This window comes from Tasmannia lanceolata, unplaced genomic scaffold (genome assembly GCF_043159265.1).
Source record: "Tasmannia lanceolata isolate RefF3 unplaced genomic scaffold, GAP_Taslan_0.1 ptg000008l, whole genome shotgun sequence".
Lineage (NCBI taxonomy): Eukaryota > Viridiplantae > Streptophyta > Magnoliopsida > Canellales > Winteraceae > Tasmannia > Tasmannia lanceolata.
The window spans coordinates 68,951,648-68,964,235 of NW_027518685.1; the positions used below are offsets into that span (position 1 = coordinate 68,951,648).

Genomic DNA, 12,588 nt, shown 5'->3' on the forward strand with positions numbered 1-12,588 from the left:
TTTGAAAACTTTATTACGACGTGCCATAGTCAAATGCTAGAAAATGAGAAATTAACTACGGGTTCATATTCAACGAGGATAAAAATCTTCTGACTAGACAGTTAAGATTGTTCATCTAATGAGGGATTCAGGCTACTGAAAATTCATGGTTCGCCTAGCTAGATTATATCTTACGTGTCTAGTAGATGGTTACATTGATTGGGTTGTGGTACATATATTGCTTCAAGGGATTTGCTAGCGACTATTCACAGGGCATTTCATGGCTGGCTGTTCCATGTGAGAGCTTCCACACAGGCTCCCTTTTCATCAGATTTTTTTTTATTAATTTTATTCATCTGAGGTGGCTGCTCTCAAATTCAACAGCTATCCATGAAATGCCTTTCTGCGATGGTCCCTAGCAAACCCCTTGTTTCAATATATGGTGTTACCTGTTACCTTGATAGAAAAGGTGTGTCTCGTGGTCTTTCTGAGGTTGACTTTGTTCAACTTGTTCAGCAGCAAATATGGTTCCCAGGGTTGAACCTCTTTCTCAATTGGGAGGTCTTCCAATGTTGCAAACCTTTAGTCTTCATTATTTCAGCACTCTCATATCAATATATGGTGTTCCCTGTTACCTTGATAGAACAGGTGTCATCAGAGGTGTTTTGGTCGTTTTGAGGGATTTGGTGCCACCTGTTAAGCAGCAGTGATGGTTTGTGGCATTGAGCCTGTTTAATTAGAAGTTCAATAAATCTTACTACTTTTTATTGTTTTAGTCCTCTCGTATCAACATTTTATTTTGATTGATTTTAATCTGAGGAAAGGTCTCTGGCGTTACAACCATAGTTTCAAAACACCTCAGCATCATCGTCGACGCGGTCGTGTCAACTCCCTTCTGTGCTGGACGAGTTCCTGTCCGAATCCACATTTCACCTTTCAAAGCAAATAAGATCTCCTTTAACTCCATAATTATTACTATTTCATCTGAGTACTCGATCGTGGCATTCCAAGTGACTAGGATTTGATTTGGCTTCTTTTTGAAACAGAGATTAAAACCATATTTTAATGATTTTGTTGTTTTTGCCTCTAGTCCGAAGCAATTAATTCAAGTATTCAACTACACTTGATTTGTATTCTTTATTGTGATCCAGAGATCTAAACTGACCTTAGAATATGATTTTAGTCAAGATCTGTACTGTTGATTGTACTGACTCGAAGCTCAATAATCCCCAGGTAGCCGATTTTATTTTTTTAATTGAATTCCTTTACCAATCGAAAGCTGATCGTTGGTTGACTTCTTAGTAGTAATCCATTTGTGGTTCTTGAAATATCTCTACTCCTTACATGTTTTTAACTCAGCTATTGAGGGGCTGTAATCCTGTTCTTTTGAAGGTTTCCTTTTTCCTTCAGTACCGACGCCTGCTAATTTCGTACATTCCCTCAACCTAAACATGAAAGGATGTTTTTGGGGGTCTAGCCCAACTGTGATGTTACTCACAAGAGGAAGGGATTAGAAACACTCTTAACTGAAAATTAAAAAAAAGAAATGGCAATACTGGATACTCCCTAAATCTTATTTATCAGTTTCACACGCCTTATACCCCTTGAGAGGAGCATGATTATCAAAATAAGAACTTGTGGATTACATCTCCTATTGTTATTAGGGAATTGCTGGCGTCCATCACAAAAGCATTTCGTGGCTGCTCTGTCGCATCTCAGACCAGCCACTTCCTGAATGGAGACAAAAGCTGTTGTCCTCATTCATGAGGTGGCTGGTATGACATGCGACAGACCAGCCACAAAATGCCTTTTGCAATGGACGCTAGCAAATCCCTTGTTATTATTGGAAATTGTTATATGGTATTTATGCAGTTAATGAATGTGCAAAATGTTATTTCATGATCCAAGGCAATCAGGTGTTATGCCCCAATACAGTTTGGCCATGCCCAAAAATCCTTTTCATCCCTATGTTTATTGAGATTTTTTTTTGACTTCTAAATTGGTCTATGGCCTTTTTAATTTTCTAACCATCCTTTTAACGCATATGCTTCTCGTTTTGTTTTCTATCTGATTGAAGGTCACTAAGAACATGTGATGTATATGCTATTCTCGTTTTATTTTCTAACTGTTTGAAGTACACAAATCAGAAGGTTAGTATGACATTTGATGTGAGGCACTTTTGGGTCATGGCCCAACGATAGCAGCCTTCAACAGGTAAAATGGTTTAGATTATGAATAAGTTCCTCACAGTTGTACACTTGCGTGCTTATATGTTTCGCCCCAAAAATACCCACCAATTTGTCATTTAAATGCTCTGTTCCTGTTTTGCAAATTTCTTTATCATAGTATTAGTATTTGCATGTAAACATATGCATTTGCCTTGAGTTAGATTATTTTTAGTCAGTGTTATTCTCATTTGAATTTTTATCTTTTTTTTTATGCAGGGAGCTTCACAGCCTGAAGAGATCAGCTTGACAGTAGAATAATAGACAGTCAAAACTAAACACATATTACAATTCTACAAATGTATTCATGTGCTTTTGTGTGCTTGTTTGGAGGTTTTAAGCAGAAGAGAAAGGACAATTGTTTGTGTTTGAGTGGTGAACAGTGATAATTGCTGTGTGTGTCTAGCATTGTTTTACTCTTGTGGTGATTGCCAGCACTATATTGATATAATTTAATTTTTTTGTTTTGTATACATTTGAAACATAAATTATGGGTTTTTGTTATAAAGGTTGCATGGTTTCTATGAGTGACTTCTTTTTTCTGATTGGAGATCATCTGCATTTATTTTGATTTTGTCACTTCTCTTTGATAGATTTTTGGTAAATTTTGAACTGTACCAGCTATTCACAAAAATATAAAATAAATAGTGAAGTGCCATTATCGAAATTTAACGTGTAGATATCAAGTCCCTCTTTTTATGGCTCTCAGTTTTGAATCAATGCATTGAGAATCATACAGTCCAAATTGCAGAGGGAGGATGGAAGAGAATGCTGGATATTTGGAGGTGGTAGACAAAGGACATGGGGACAAAACTAAAAAACAGGTGAATGAAACAAATAGGACAAGCTAAATCAATCAAACAAAGAGAGTTGAAATACGACGGGCATATAAAAATGTATAAAAAGGAAACCAAAAGTACTTAATGTCTACCCAGCCTAGCTGTTTGACAGGCAATGCATGGGTCTTCCCACTTTATTCACTCAATGAACAACCTCTTTTTATTGTCTCTTTCCTCTCCCATTAGATCTTAAGCTCCACATTATTTAAAACCTTATAGATGCATGTCCTTATAGTAACTAAATATCATATCTATGTTATATATCTGGATACTATATATGATGGGGAACTTGGGTGGCTATTGACAAGCCCCATGCTATTTTTTTGAATGGTACAAAAGTTTATTAAAGAGGAAATAATGGGATAATCCGGGTCTCAAGGGTCAATGCAAGACAGAAAAGAAGTATACAAATACAGACACAAGTACTCTAAGCCATCCTTAGACACTCTTGCTCTAGCTAGCTTATTATTGGCTTCGCCATTTGCCAATCTTACATGCTGGAAAGAAATATAGGTCCCAATATAAATGGCTAATGGCCACACAAATCAGTGCTTAGTTGAATTTTAAGATAGAGTTGCTAAAATTCTTGGCATGCATGGTGGCTCCAACTATATATCTTCAAGAAGTAGCATTGTAGTGCATCTTCATTTTATTTTCAACATATTTTTTTTTTGTTTTTTACAAAATCCCCTTTGAACATTGTGGTATGTTTGCTCTCATATGAGGAATCGATTCGACCCCGTGTCCTTTTTCAATTAACAAAATATCTACAATAATGTTTTCTTAGTTGCTGTAAAGCGAAAAGAGGAGTGGACGTATCAAAGCATAAGAGTGTAAATATCATATGCATTTGTTTGCTTTGACTGCAGGGATTAACTTTAAGTAAACTTTGCAATTTTCAAGAAATAAAATAAAAAGGTTCACTTTTCGAGGGTGTATATTTGGGCAAGCCACCTAGCATGGCTTTTGATCAAAGCAAAATGGTTACTTCCAAACGACAATGGTGTTTGGCGTACCGTTTGAAATAGCGTTTAAAATGCCGTTTTGCAAAACAGCATGTTGGTTCAAAACGGCGTTTTCATGTTTGGTTGGCCAGATCAAAACGGCTTTTTAGACGGCAAACAGAGGTATTGTGTGTTTGGTTGCAAATGCTCCAAAATGGAGTTTTAGTGGTAAAATGACCAAAAAAGGCATTGTTTGGTTGGCCTCAATGTAACTCAGTTACTCTCTCATTAGGCCCAATATTAAAAGGTCATTAGGATCTCATTCAAATACTATTAAAATTAAACATCATTGCCAAAAAAAAAATGGCTATACCGTTGGGGTTCTTGTCCTTCTTCTTAACGGCTGGATTTGCCGGATTTGACAGACGAGTGGAGGCGCTGAGGCAGTGAGACGTGAGAGGGTTTGCAACTTTGCAAAGTAGATGAAGAAAGTAAGAAACTAGGGTTTCTTTTAATTCTTTTGTCTTAAAAAAATCAAAATTAAGAGATCATATAATGATATCAGCAGCCCCCTGTTTTGAATTAAATATTAACAATTTAACAAATTTGTGTCCTCAAGAATGATATTAACAGCCCCACTCTTTTGGTATTTGACGTAACGCATAAAATCGCACGCATATACATAAAAATGAGTTTTGGTGAGGGCAAACACTTAAAAACCCACAGCCAAAAAACTCCGTTCAAAACAGCGTTCTGCAAACGGACCTCCTCCCCTCTGTTTGCAAAACGCCGTTTTGAAGGTTCAAAACGGTGTTTCAAACGGCGTTTCAAACGATGGTTGTACACCCAAACGGCCGTTTGGCCCCAAAACGGTGTTTCAAACGCCAAACGGTGTTTTAAACGGTACGCTAAACACGCACAATGTCAAAGTCTCCCCGTTCAAAAGAGGGAAAAAAATATCTAAAATTTCCTACTTTCTTCACACACTTAAAAAAGATAATTTGAATCGACCCTATTCAAGTTTTATTTAGAGGGCCTCCAATTTATGATGATATCCCTATAAATTAACCAAAATCATGCATATTATTCCCCTCTAAGTCGATGCATGGAAACATGTTCCCTGGAAAAAGGTTCCTTGTCAGAAATATTTTTCTTGAATCCAAACATGGTCTAAGGGAGGTAAAGATTTTTCAGCCATATCGGCTGAAATCTTGTAAATTTTAATCTATATTTTTCTCTAAAATAAATTATTTGAGGTGGGAAAAATGACCCTATTAATTCAAAAATATTGACTCTAAAATAAATTTACAAGTTTGAATTTTTATTGGCCGTTATAATGATGAAATCACACTTAATCTTATTTTTGTTATCGTTGAATATTGGACCATAAGATACCCCACATTGCCCACAACGGTACATAAAATGACACAAAAATGTCCATGATTGATGTAAATTACAACATCTATGCGCCTGTGAAATCCATTATTTTTCAAAAATTACTGTGGGCCCACTTCATATGATGATCCAAACCGTTCATCTGTTTATCTCGATAGGATGATCCTAACTCCCCAATCTGTAGAGGGTTAAGATCATCTTCTGGAGATGCTTATTTAAGTTGTGGCCCAACATATGAACGGTTGGGATCATCCTATGAAGTTAGTCCTACAGTATTTTTTTTGAAAAATAATGGACTGAATAGGGTGGGGCCCACCATGTATACCAATGCTCACTATCTCCACCCAAGTCCATACATAGAGTCAGGCCCACCATCTTACAACATGTATACCAATGATCACTATCTCCACCCAAATTCATATTCATGTATAAGGTGGGGCCTACCATTTTACACCTTGCTTTGATAGGGTGGGCCCCACCATTTTAATGGAATGATAAATACATTAGTTGGACCTGTTGGGTTGATTTGGATCTTAATGGAAGGAATGAAGGAATCTGAAGATGTAAACTTGCTGACATCCATGCCCTCTTGTCTGCCCACAAGCACTAATTAAAACACCGAAATAGGGTCAGATCTTAGCTCACTTCCCAACGCTCCTTCTCACACTACGCACGTGCCGCCGACACGTCCACTTTCTTACAGGACTTTTAGCCTGTCATTTGCCCCTCTTTTTTCTACACAAAGCTCGGCTCTTCCTTTCTCTGCTCTGCACTACTCCACTCTTCTGTTCCATTCACTGCCATTCTAGACCACTTCTCTTCTTCTCAACTCATCTTCTTTACACCCACTTCAAATTATCTTACACCCATCTTTCGAAGCTCTTATTTTTAACATTGATTGCTGAAATGTTTGGACTTTTTTTAAAAAAAAATCTTTTCTCTTTCTATTTCTCTAACTCCTGACACATCTGGGTTTGTTTATCTTTAAATCCTTCAATTTTAACTCTTTTTTTTTCTGGGTTTTTTTTTCTTATCAGTACTTAAAATTCAAAACCCATTTGCAAGAACTTTCATCTTCTAGTAAATGATTTCTCCATCTGGGAAAGAACACTGAAACTCATACTCACTCCACACCCAAAACCATTTTGCATTGTTCTTCACTTGCAGATCAAAATTTTAAGTAAAATCTTTCTTAGTCTGTAGATTCTACACTCCATTTTGCACCAAATTTCAGCTTTGTTTGTTATCTTGGGTTTCAGTCCCTCCACAATTACTTTCTATAAATGGAAAGAACTGAGATTTAGACTCAATTCTGTTACTAATTTCTAGTCTTTTAGTTTCCAGTAATAGAAAAATTGGAGTTCTTGTTTATTTGCTTCTTTCTTATATTGCTGAATTTTTCCTTTATGTGATGTAGGCCATTGTTTGTTGTTTTCTTTAGATTTCTTATTTTCCTTTTTGTTTATTTCTTAGTTCTATTTGCATTAGGATTATTTACAGATACTAATAGTTATGTATAAATTAGTAGTCTAAACCGGCAAATCGCCACATTAGAATGTAAATATTTTTATCTGTGTTCTTTGTACATTTACCAATCTTTTCTTCTCAACCATGGAAAAACCTCATGGTTTTACGTTCCTTACAATACTCATTTTCTTTGTTGTTCCATTCTCTTTTGCTCAATTGCTTCCCTCTGAAACAATGGCCTTGTTCCGATTTCAACGCATTTTGGAGTACCCATCTGTTCTCAATGGCTGGAACAGGTGGACTAATTTCTGTTACATTCCTCCTTCTCAGTCTCTTAAAATCGTCTGCTCGAGAAACCGAGTAACCGAATTAACTGTCATTGGAAGCAAAGGATCCCCTTATCCCAGTAAGGTCTTTTCCATCTCTTCTCAAACTCTGTCTTCGAATTTTTCGATTGATTCTCTTTTCACCACTCTTTCTAAGTTGTCAAGCTTGAAGGTGCTGTCACTTGTGTCATTGGGTTTGTGGGGGCCTTTACCTGCAAAAATCAATCGATTTTCGTCTCTTCAAGTACTGAATATAAGTTCAAATTTTATTTATGGGAAAATCCCATTGCAAATTTATTCTTTGACCAGCATTCAGAGTCTTATTTTTCATGATAATTTGTTCAATGGAAGTGTTCCTGATCTTAGTAGCTTAACAGTTCTTGAAGAATTGGACTTCGGTTGCAATATCCTCGGACCGGAGTTTCCCTCATTGGGGAATAAGCTTGTCAGTCTAGTATTGAGAAACAATTCTTTCCACTCAAGTGTTAATTCTGAACTTCAGTCCTTTGATCAGCTCCAGAGATTAGATATCTCTTTCAATCAACTTGTGGGGCCAATCCCATCTCTTTTGTTCTCTTTACCTTCAATTCAGTACTTGGATTTGGCTGGTAATAACTTGAGTGGAGCTCTTCCAATGAATACATCTTGCAGAAATGGACTCAATTTTGTGGATCTCTCTCATAATCTTTTGATTGGAGGTTTACCTCCCTGCGTCCGTTCTAATTCTTCAGACCGAATTGTGTTGTATTCATGGAATTGTTTGTCTTCTGGGGATTCAAAGTATCAACATTCAAACTCATTTTGCCATGTAGAAGCTTTGGCTGCAGTTATGCCTAGTAAACAGAAGGAAATATCGAAAACCAAGTTAGGCCTCTTACTTGGAATTGTTGGGGGAATTGTGGGATCCTTGGTGGCATGTATGATGTCAATATGCATGATAGTTAGGAGATTGGGGAAAAAGAATGAAAGAAACTCTAGATCTCAGAAATCTGTCATAGGAAAAACGTCAGTTCGGATATCCCCAAGACTGGGTACTGAATCTAGTAAGCTGTTCTTTCTCTTCCACCATTATTCATTGCTATCTGTCTATATAGAATGACCATGAATGATATTTCTTTCACTTTACCATCCTTGGAAATTTCAGTAGAAATGTATCCAAGTTTTCCAGACTTGCGTCTATGGTTTAAGGGCCTAATCTTTCTGAATTTCTTTTGTAATGTTTCTGCTTGGTAGTGTATATAGACTTTTGTAAAAGGATTCTTACATGGAGCACTCAATGTTTCTTTGATAGGAATGATTAAAATATGTGAAGCCAATTTTATCTTTGACAGGGCATATGTCTCAGGCAATGAGGCTAGGAGCACTTGGGCTCCCACCATATCATGCTTTTACTCTGGAGGAACTCGAAGAAGCAACAAATAACTTCGAGCCGTCGAATTTAATGGGGGAAGGATCTCAGGGTCAGGTATGAGAGTGAATCTATTTCGGATGGAAAATATCACCTACTACTCTTAATAATAATCTTATATATTTGTTCGAAATGCTTGGGGACAAATGATCATGTAATAAAATGTTTCAGTATAATGTTGACTGTGTCACCCTAGCCACTGCATAGATTAATGAAGGCGACAGAATAGGTAGATCATATACGAAATGTTAAGGGAATGATGTTGTATTTTCCTTCTTCTACCTAGACCTGAATGGACTACCCAAGTTGTGGCTCTAACCATGACATAAAAGTGAATGTTTCCAATGTATGTGCCTGTGAGCATTGAAACGAAACTGATTACAGAAACTAGATGATAGATTTTTAACATCTGGTAGACCTCAATGAGTCCTGTTTATTTGCCCTGTTGCCACCATAATTTAAATGCCCTGTTGCCACCTGTTTATTTGCCAAGAACAATTCAACTGTTGATTTTTGGACTATGCCTGTTGTGTCAAACTCTTTTGAATACTAAATATTTTGTGCATGGGTTCAACACAAAAATCCCCTCAAATTTCAGTCTATTAAGTGGTAAGGTAGTGAATTTTATATAAAGTTATCCTCCTTATCAGTTCTCAATTCCCTTAGCAGCCTAACACCCAAGTTATGAATGGATCAAGAGCAAAGAAGAAATGTTTTTGGGTGTTTACAGTTAAAATCTGTCTGACGGATTCCACATAACTAAGCTGGTTTCCGAATTTTTTATTTTCTCAAAATTTGAACAAGTAATCACACGCGCTCATGGTAAATATCTAATATAGGTTATTTGCATACATTATAGGCTTAATTCAGTCGGTAACAGTGTTCAACTCTATCGAAAAATGTTTTTTTTCACTTGTATGATTTGTTATTGTCAGTTCATTTTGAGTTTCCACACTTTTATAATTTCAACTCTATCAAAATGCATCAATGCTCTGTTTTATATTTCCACAAGTAGTTGATTGGATTTACTTTTTCTATGTTTGAAACTTCACTTGGTCAATCATTGACTCGCACAAATCAACTTGATTTCAGATCTACTGAGTCAGTAAAACTCGTTGATCCACCCGATGCAAGCAACTCGCTGGGTAAATCATTGACTGCCTGATTCAACCCACTTTTGCTTTGGGTTGACTTCTTGAGCAATGATAAGATTTTAAGCACTACCATATCTCTCTCTAAATGGTGTCTTTCAATCACTAGTTATATTTTTAACCTAATTCATAAAACATACCAAGTGATTTTTCTACCTACGTAAGACAAATTTGGGAGCTATAGCTCATGAACTAAAGTAATTCAAGAGGACAATAAATTACAGTTTTCTTGTAATGTCTATGTCATTAGAGTTTCAGACATGGGCATCTCTTAGGAGGATTTCAGCTGCCATACATGTACTCACGAATTAAAATAAATGAAAAAGACAAAAGATTTGGACTGTTCTATTTAATGTCCCAGAAATAGGGATAACATTCCCCTTTTCATATGTTGCAGTAACCTTTCCTGATTATGGTGTATCTTACTGGACCAACATAGGATATTTGAAAAACTAGAAGTTATTGTTTTTTTCTGACTTTGGGTGATGATCCATGATCATATCTCCATGAATTTGATAGAATTTTGTAAATTAATATGATTAAAACATCATCTCTACTAGACACAGACTGCTTCACTTTCAATGTTGACATCTGAATCAATTTCACATCATCTTGACTTCTTTTGCAATTTTAGCTGTACAAAGGATGGCTTAGTGACGGATCAGTGGTCGTGGTGAGGTGTCTGAAACTAAAGCAAAGGCATGCTCTTAAAATCTTAAAACAGCAAATGGAAGTAATTTCAGAGCTCAGACACCGCCATTTGGTCAGCATTCTTGGACACTGCTTTGTCCCATATGAGGAATCCCCTAATGCCACTGATACCATCTTTCTTGTCTTCGAATACATTTCAAATGGGACACTGAGGAGTCATCTTACCGGTAAGGGGAATAACCATTATCCTATGGCTTTTCAGCCATTAATATCTGAAATATCATAAGATTTCAGTTCTTATAATTTATTTGGCAGAACGGCGAAAGCAAGAGATGCTGAAATGGCCACAAAGATTAGCTGCTGCTACGGGAATTGCGAGAGGAATCCAATTCTTGCATACAAGAATTGTGCCTGGTGTTTTAAGAAATAATTTTAAGATAAAGAATATTTTGTTGGATGAAAATCTCATGGCCAAAATCAGTGATTATAAGCTTCCAAGACCATTTATCAATAAGATCACTAAGGTCAGCTCCACTTAGAGTGAATAGTTCAGTTTTTATTTTTTGTTAATATGAAGTATCCACATTTACTTAATACACCTCTAATTTTATTGATCTTTTTTTTTTTTTGAACCAAAAGGTCTCAATTTCAGCTAATTTTCATCTGTAATAATGTAGGTCGGTTCTGAAAGCCCTTTCAATGGAGCAGAACTTGGCGATCTTGACAGGTAAACAACCACCTTTTTTGATATAATGCTTATAGCTGGAGTGTGTCTTATATAAAACCCAAATCAAAATTAAGTATAGTTTGATCATCGTCAACCTAAAAAGCGTTTATATTTCTTACATGTGGGAGTGTATATAGTGATGACCACCAAGCATGTTACGGTGAATTCAGAACGAATTGGTTTGTACTTTCTTTATCTGCAGTACTGGACATGGTGATAAAGAAGATGTTTATCAGCTGGGAGTTATTCTACTAGAAATTATTACAGGAAATCCCATCACATCTCAGACAGAATTGGATGTCTTGAAACTTAAGGTAAACAACCCATTCCTCCATTTTACTATTAATGCATTTAGAGAGAGAAATTGAAATGTTTTTTTAAAACTATTTCTAAGCTATTAATCAGCGATTTGTAAAACATATTTCTAATTTTTCAAAAACATGGAAATCTCTTCAGAAAATATCCAAGTGTTTCGATTATTCAAAAAAAAACTCCTTTAATAACTGGAGAAAGAAGGTTTTGGTAGTATGTTAACGAAATGAATTCCTTGTATTAGGAAATTTTGAACCCATGATTGCGAGTTGTGACACGCCATTAGACATCAAGATTGAATCATGAATAGATTTTTAGTTCATAATAGTATGTTGAAATTTTAGTAATTTTTTTAAAGTTTATGTATGTTTTTTGTGGTTCACAGATAGAGAGAGGCCTAGCAGAAGGCCCGAAAAAACTGAGGGGGGAAACTGATCCTTCCATTAGAGGTACTTTTGCCTATGAGTCCTTAAAAACTGCAGTAGAGATCACCATAAACTGTCTATCTGAAGATATTGGTCAGCGTCCATCGATAGAAGATGTTCTCTGGAACTTGCAGTACTCAGCTCAAGTTCAAGATGGATGGGCGAACAGCGAGAACCTCAGTACACATTCATAGAGATTAATGTATCCTTCATTTTGTATTTATTTTTATCACTTGGTGGTATTTCAAAAATTCGGATCATGGTACTTGTTTGTATATTTCTATCCATCCTATTCTCCTATGGTTCTTTCTATTTTTTATGACAGTGATTGATAATGAAGAGAGGATATGTTAAATGAGCAGGGGGAATAAGATGTCTTATAAAATGAGAAAATCCCGAAATAGTGCCGAGATTTTAAGAAATATCACGATATTTTCATTTTTATAATTCACTGTGAAAATAACATGATAATTTAATGATATTTTTTATGTTATACTTTTTTCTTAAATTATACATTTTTATTTAGCCTAGTGATGATATTTGTTAGAAAATTAATCAACCTTAAGCGGAAATAGATCGTTACCTCTGCTACGATGATCAAATTGAAGGTGCGGATGATGCACATTATCTGAACGTTGAATACTCTCCTTGAAGAACTTAGTTTTGATGTGGCCTTTAGATCTATCCAAAGCCATATGCTTAAATCAATGTAAATCCCAAGTAGGACAACCACGAAACA

The 12,588-nt window shown here is 35.9% G+C and overlaps 1 protein-coding gene across 1 annotated transcript; it reads left to right on the forward strand.

Moving 5' to 3' along the window:
- Window positions 1-6,168: 6,168 nt before the first annotated feature.
- On the forward strand, window positions 6,169-12,210 carry LOC143883789 (putative LRR receptor-like serine/threonine-protein kinase At1g14390). Its single transcript, XM_077387097.1, has 7 exons — window positions 6,169-8,218; window positions 8,507-8,640; window positions 10,369-10,612; window positions 10,701-10,909; window positions 11,063-11,112; window positions 11,315-11,426; window positions 11,810-12,210. Exons 1-7 carry the CDS (start codon window positions 6,994-6,996, stop codon window positions 12,041-12,043), a joined length of 2,208 nt encoding a protein of 735 aa, XP_077243212.1. The 5' UTR covers window positions 6,169-6,993; the 3' UTR covers window positions 12,044-12,210.
- Window positions 12,211-12,588: the final 378 nt, after the last annotated feature.

What these genes read in the sequence shown, in the direction of transcription:
- LOC143883789 (XM_077387097.1), top strand. Translation starts at nt 6,994, where the DNA reads ATGGAAAAACCTCATGGTTTTACGTTCCTTACAATACTCATTTTCTTT. An exon ending in GGGAAGGATCTCAGGGTCAG is followed by an intron (nt 8,641 to 10,368) that starts GTATGAGAGTGA and finishes TTGCAATTTTAG; the next exon opens with CTGTACAAAGGATGGCTTAG. An exon ending in GAACTTGGCGATCTTGACAG is followed by an intron (nt 11,113 to 11,314) that starts GTAAACAACCAC and finishes CTTTATCTGCAG; the next exon opens with TACTGGACATGGTGATAAAG.